Genomic DNA, 6,631 nt, shown 5'->3' with positions numbered 1-6,631 from the left:
TGGATCCTGTCCTGAGCTAATGGAGAGGATCCTTCTGACCAATCATTGTGGGCCGTTGGATTTTTATTCAATTTATCCAACAGCTACAATTATTACAACTTTAACGGGACCCCCTATTTGTAGTCGTTGGATAAAAATCCAATGATCCACAATGATTGATCAGGAGGATCCTCTCCATTAGCTCAGGAGAGGATCCAAATCCTTATATTACCCATAAAATAAAATAAAAAGTTGGCACTCGTCAAACATAAGAGTAAGAGTTGCAAATTTTGAACCTTTGATGGTCGAATAGGGGCTTTGAATTTTGAAGGCAAAGGGGTTAACAGACTTTTTACTCTTTATTTTTGAACAAATCTGAAAACACCATCCCTACTCACCAAAACTCTTTCATCTTCCTCAGTCCTTACTCTCCAACAACCCACCAAAATTGTTTTCAAAAAAATAAATAAAAAACAAAAAAACCTTCCTCAATAGCCAATTGTGGGTTGTTTTTTTTTCGGTTGCCCTTTTTAACAAAGATTTTCTTATGTGAGAAAAATAAGCCCCCTCCTTTGAAGTATCCTAACATTCTAAATTATGAATTCCTTATCCCATCCATAATTAATCCCCTCTTTCATCTCAATTAAGATCTAAAAACAGTTTAAATTTAGAGATTTGTGTCTATGCATTATATAAATCTCGACATTTATACTTATCTAACTATATAAATAGGAAATTATTATTGGTACTCCAAAATTTTCATTTGAGACTCTAAACTTTTTATTTTAGAAAAGAAAATACACTTGTGAGGAGTGCAAATTGAGATTTTTGAAATGCTAATAACAGTTTCTTATAAATTATGTGATGAACATCACCATCACTTGAAAGTCATGAAAAAAAATGTTTCCCTTTTATGATCGTGTGCCCAATCTAACCACCACTAAGATAGCAACTAGATCCTAAAATTACCAATCATAAAAATCCATACAAAGAATAACCATCGGACAAACCAAGGTGGAACAACCAAATCAAAATAATTTCTCCCAAATGAATGGCTCGTTTAAAAGTGCTTTTAAAATGACTGAAAATAGTTTTGGTGAAAATATTTTTGAAACTAATCCTTAGTAAAATTCAAGTGAATCCTAGAAAAATGTTTAAATGCTTTTTGTAAAAAGCACATATCTAGTAATTCCTTCAAAAAGCATTTTAATTGCTTCTGAAACCTAATATCTATTTCACTATAAGCACTTTCTGTCATTTTAAAAACATTTTCAAACTACCTTAGATTGATTTTCAACACAATGTAACCGTAATCAAAATAGAGGAATTTGATTGAGGAGGAATTGAATTGAGGAGGAATTGGATTAAGGAGGAGTCAGAATCGGATTATTGTTGAAGCTGTTTACTTAAATGTTATGGAATTGAAGTAAAAATGAAACGAAATTCATATAAGTTGTATACCAATTCACCTGAATCGGAATGAAAATTAATATGATTACTAAACTATCCTTAATCTAAGTAATGGAAAATAAGTCTCCCAACAGCTTTCTAGAACCCCCCACGGGTTCTCTACATCATTTTTTTTTTCTATTTTTTTCCAGTCCCTTTTCACTTTGTTATCTTCGTCCGTTCCGCACTGTCTCGCTTGCCGCCGTCAATACAATGGCATCCCAAGTGGGAACCCGGGTTAGGTGCCTTACCGACAGCCTGAGGTGGTACCATGATTTCCGAAGCACAGCTGCCGCGTTAGCCCTCTGTTTGGATCGTGAGAATTTAGTATCCATTTTCCAGGAATCTGAGAGAAAGCTTGAGTGGTGAGACTTTCAGATGTTGAATCTCTCAGTACGCTGATACTGATGGACCAATCATTTAACAGAAAAACCGAACAAGTGGTGTGATAATGTCGGCTCATCCGGCGGTGGGTCGTCGTCCATTTTTGTAGGTAAAACAGCTAATAGAACGTCCTCTCTCTCTCTCTCTCTCTCAGTCTCTCTAGCTATTTCTCATTCTCTCCGTCTAAGCTTCAACTTTCTCGATCTGACGGGCAGCATATTGTTGAAGGGTAGCAGCAAAACTTCGGGTGGTTAAATCGTGGGAGGCAAATGGGAAGGGCAGGGTAATTTCGGTAGAGAAGTTTGATTCCGGATGTTGACTTTCTTCCGGAATTCAATTACCACCTTCAAGTCAGTATTTGGATTCCAGGGATATCAGGAATCCGTTTATTGATTTTGGGTAGAGCCCACTAATTTTTTCATTCCCAAAATTTGGTAAACGTCGGAATCATTTGGAGAGGAATTCAATTTCCCTTCTTCTACCACCATTCCAGTTCGGTAAATACGCCACAAAAGTCAGAAAAATACAAAAATAAATGTCTCAATTTGGTTTTAGACGGTGAAAATAAATGGAAGGCAGAGCATTTCCGACTCCTACCCTCAGTCAACGGCAAAGATCGGACCTTTCCCCAATCTAACGGTCAGCCCATCTCTCTACCTGTCCTCTTGTGCCCGGCTCTGATATCACGATAAAACCAAGAGCTCTCCAACCGCTCTCTCAGACTCTCATATAGTCCCTACCTCTCCTCACTCTCCCTCTCTCTCCTGGCTCTGCTCTCTCTCTCTCTCTCCCCCCTCTGAGCCATAGCCAGAACCACAGAGCAGCAGCCATGACTTCATCTTCATCTGTTACTCTGTCCCAGGCCCTCCTGGCCCGAGCCATTTCCCATCACGGCTCCAACTCCACGTCCGACCGGGTCTCCCTCTCCACAACCCTCACACTACCCACTTTCTCCGGCCTCAAATCAGCTTCTTCTTCGTCATCACCGTCGTCTTCCCGCCTCCCCCGCCGCCGGCTTGGGGCCAACCGGCCGGTCCGGGCTGCCGCGGTCGAGACTCTGGACAAGACCACGGAGACGTCGTTGGTGGAGAAGTCGGTGAATACGATCCGGTTCTTGGCGATTGACGCTGTGGAGAAGGCCAATTCGGGTCACCCGGGTTTGCCCATGGGATGTGCTCCAATGGGTCATATTTTGTACGACGAAGTCATGAGGTACAACCCCAAGAACCCCTACTGGTTCAACCGTGACCGGTTCGTGTTGTCTGCTGGACACGGATGTATGTTGCAGTATGCTCTGCTGCACCTTGCCGGATACGACAGTGTAAAGGTGGGTTTTGTGTTTTTGAGTTGAAAAGTGATTTGGGTTTTGTGGATTTGGATTGAACTTTGGTGTTTTGGGTGGAGAATTGGATCACTGCTGGAGAATTGTTTTAGCTTTGAGCTTAATTTTCTGATATTCTCTCCCTTTCTCTAGCTTTCTCTCTCTACACACATACATTAGATTTGGTTCTGCATGTTTGTTTGGGAAATTCATAATGCATGTAGCCCTTTGTTCCATTAGAGTTGCATCCAGCACTCCACATGTAAATTAATGTATGATTACTGTTAGCTTTGTTAATTATCCGATTGATTTCGTATGATTGACTGAATGTTGGTTATAAGCTGATGATTTGATTTCGGATCAATGAGTAGGAAGAAGATTTGAAGAGTTTCCGTCAATGGGGAAGCAAGACCCCTGGACACCCTGAGAACTTTGAGACACCCGGTGTTGAAGTCACAACCGGTTAGTTTTTCTTCCATTTTCGATATTTAATTGAGTAGTTCTGAGCTTGATGGTTAATTTGATTGCTCTTAATAAAGGAAAACAATTAATAGCATTAGCTGGTATTCTTACGAGTATTTTCATTTTATGTAGGTCCCTTGGGGCAAGGTATTGCGAATGCTGTTGGTTTGGCTCTTGCTGAGAAGCACTTGGCTGCACGTTACAACAAGCCAGACAGTGAGATCGTTGACCACTACACGTGAGATTACCTTAACGTTTGAACTCTTTTTTTCTACCTTCTGCTGTTTTGATGTAAATCTTTAATGCTTTGGTTTTGCTTAGCAGTTTTGGTGTTGTTTCAATGCAGTTATTGTATATTGGGTGATGGCTGTCAAATGGAGGGTATTTCAAATGAAGCTGCTTCTCTTGCAGGACACTGGGGGCTTGGGAAGCTGATAGCCTTCTATGATGACAACCACATTTCCATTGATGGAGACACTGAGATTGCATTCACCGAAAGTGTTGACACCCGTTTTGAGGGTCTTGGGTGGCATGTTATCTGGGTGAAGAATGGAAACACTGGGTATGATGAGATTCGAGCTGCCATTAAGGAAGCTAAGGCTGTCACAGACAAACCCACTTTAATAAAGGTCAGATATATGCTGCATTCTTTCTAGATTATCAAATATGTTCATTTGGATGTGATGGGATGGAAAACTATTTGTCTATTAACTGTTATAGTTCACTTAAAGTATCTACAATTTGTGGTATTTGATTTATCCAAATATGCATTCTGGCATTGTCTGCTGAAAGTGTTTTTCTTTTCTTTTACCAGAACATGTCTAGTTGGTTCACTTTGATTTCATACTAATCAATGTTGTGTTGAACTTTTGCATTTTTTAGGTGACAACCACCATTGGTTTTGGATCCCCAAACAAAGCAAACTCATACAGTGTTCATGGTGCTGCACTTGGTTCCAAGGAAGTTGATGCTACCAGGAAGAACCTTGGATGGCCATATGAGCCTTTCCACGTGCCAGAGGATGTTAAAAGGTAAGGACCACTCCGTTTTAATTTCTATCTTTAATCAGTCTGTTAGCATTAATTACTCATCATCTTGTTTCTATCTTAGTCACTGGAGCCGCCATACCGCTGAAGGTTCTGCACTTGAAGCTGAATGGAATGCCAAGTTTGCAGAATATGAGAAGAAGTACGCGGAGGAAGCTGCAGAGCTGAAGTCCATCGTTAAGGGTGAGCTACCTGCTGGTTGGGAAAAAGCACTCCCGGTGAGTAGAATTTTTTTTTTTATTGCTCATCTTAACTTATTTAGATATTTTATACGTGAGCTATTTGGAAATGAGCACAAACATGTTGGGGAAAGCATTCTGGATGGCATTGATATCACACCCTATTTTTTTCAGAGCCCTGCATTTGGATACTGTCTAGTGGGGGTAGAACTAACTTGGTCTGTTACAACCATTTTCTATATTAACTTATCTGTTTAAGATATGAAGGTCATCTTATAAGACCTCTTAATTGCAATTTTCCAGAGGTACACTCCTGAGTCCCCAGCTGATGCTACCCGAAATTTATCTCAAGCGAACCTTAATGCCCTTTCGAAGGTTCTTCCTGGTCTTATTGGAGGAAGTGCAGATCTTGCTTCTTCTAACATGACTTTACTGAAAAGTTTTGGAGACTTCCAGAAGAATACCCCAGAAGAGCGCAATGTAAGGTTTGGTGTAAGAGAGCATGGAATGGGAGCCATCTGCAATGGGATTGCCCTTCACAGCCCTGGCCTGATTCCTTACTGTGCCACTTTCTTTGTTTTCACTGACTACATGAGAGCTGCCATAAGGATCTCTGCCTTGTCAGAGGCTGGAGTTATCTATGTTATGACCCACGATTCAATTGGGCTTGGAGAAGATGGACCAACCCATCAACCGATTGAGCACTTGGCAAGTTTCCGGGCAATGCCCAACATTTTGATGCTCCGCCCAGCTGATGGGAATGAGACTGCTGGGGCGTACAGGGTTGCAGTCCTTAACAGGAAGAGACCATCCATCCTTGCCCTCTCTCGACAAAAGTTGCCCAATCTTCCTGGAACTTCCATTGAGGGAGTCGAGAAGGGAGGCTACACAATATCAGACAACTCTTCCGGTAACAAGCCAGATGTCATTTTGATGGCAACTGGATCTGAGTTGGAAATTGTTGCCAAAGCTGGCGATGAGCTCAGAAAAGAAGGGAAGACTGTTAGAGTTGTCTCCTTTGTTTCTTGGGAACTCTTTGATGATCAATCAGATGACTACAAGGAAAGTGTCTTGCCGGCTGCGGTAACAGCCAGGGTTAGCCTTGAGGCTGGATCAACATTCGGGTGGCACAAGATTGTTGGAAGCAAAGGAAAGGCGATTGGAATCGATAAATTTGGGGCGAGTGCACCGGCTGGAAAAATATACAAGGGGTATGGCATCACTGTTGAGGCAGTTGTTGCAGCAGCAAAAGAAGTTAGCAGTTAAGATAACTCCTTATTTCGCAGATTTGGTTTTGGTTGGAGATCATCATCAGGGTAAAGAGGTCATATTCTTGTGATTTATTTCACGGGTACGGTCTCTTCTGTTTTAATAATAAAAATAATATCGTTTTTCACGATGTTGCGTATAATTCTTGAATGAAAGCAACATAGATCAGAGAGAGAGAGAGAGAGAGGGAGAGAGGGTTAGGGTCATGTATTTTGTAACAGCTCTTGGACCAATCTTGAGTTTTGTAATGCTGTGTGGTTAAATTATTGAGTTTCACTTTTTCCATCTCACTTTCTTCACTTTGTAACTTAGAAAACTATGGGAATGCTGTAGGTAAAACAGTTAATTTTTCAGTTGAATAAATCTCCACCCTTCTCATTAGTACCAAATTAGAGAATTTGATTGGATCGGATAGGATAGGATTGGATATTGGATATTGGATATTGGATATTTGTTTCAAGCCATTCAAAAATCAGTAGGGTGATATCCACATTTCTGGTCTGGGAACTACCTCCAGGAGGGGGGGTCCCACATGTGGGTAA

The 6,631-nt window shown here is 41.0% G+C and overlaps 1 protein-coding gene across 1 annotated transcript; it reads left to right on the top strand.

Moving 5' to 3' along the window:
* Window positions 1-2,334: 2,334 nt before the first annotated feature.
* Window positions 2,335-6,374, top strand: LOC137748144 (transketolase, chloroplastic). The gene is made up of 7 exons (XM_068488235.1): window positions 2,335-3,139; window positions 3,505-3,595; window positions 3,728-3,833; window positions 3,942-4,224; window positions 4,478-4,626; window positions 4,706-4,859; window positions 5,124-6,374. Exons 1-7 carry the CDS (start codon window positions 2,642-2,644, stop codon window positions 6,084-6,086), a joined length of 2,244 nt encoding a protein of 747 aa, XP_068344336.1. The 5' UTR covers window positions 2,335-2,641; the 3' UTR covers window positions 6,087-6,374.
* The last annotated feature ends 257 nt before the right edge of the window (window positions 6,375-6,631 follow it).

This window comes from Pyrus communis, chromosome 10 (genome assembly GCF_963583255.1).
Source record: "Pyrus communis chromosome 10, drPyrComm1.1, whole genome shotgun sequence".
Taxonomy (NCBI): Eukaryota; Viridiplantae; Streptophyta; class Magnoliopsida; order Rosales; family Rosaceae; genus Pyrus; species Pyrus communis.
Note: the sequence above shows the minus strand (reverse complement) of the source record. Positions and strands in the feature narration are given on the sequence as shown.

Excerpts from the sequence above, each read along its gene's own strand:
- LOC137748144 (XM_068488235.1), top strand. The coding sequence starts at position 2,642 with ATGACTTCATCTTCATCTGTTACTCTGTCCCAGGCCCTCCTGGCCCGA. Across the intron at positions 4,225-4,477 it reads ACAAACCCACTTTAATAAAG|GTGACAACCACCATTGGTTT; the intron begins GTCAGATATATG and ends TGCATTTTTTAG. Across the intron at positions 4,627-4,705 it reads GTGCCAGAGGATGTTAAAAG|TCACTGGAGCCGCCATACCG; the intron begins GTAAGGACCACT and ends TTTCTATCTTAG.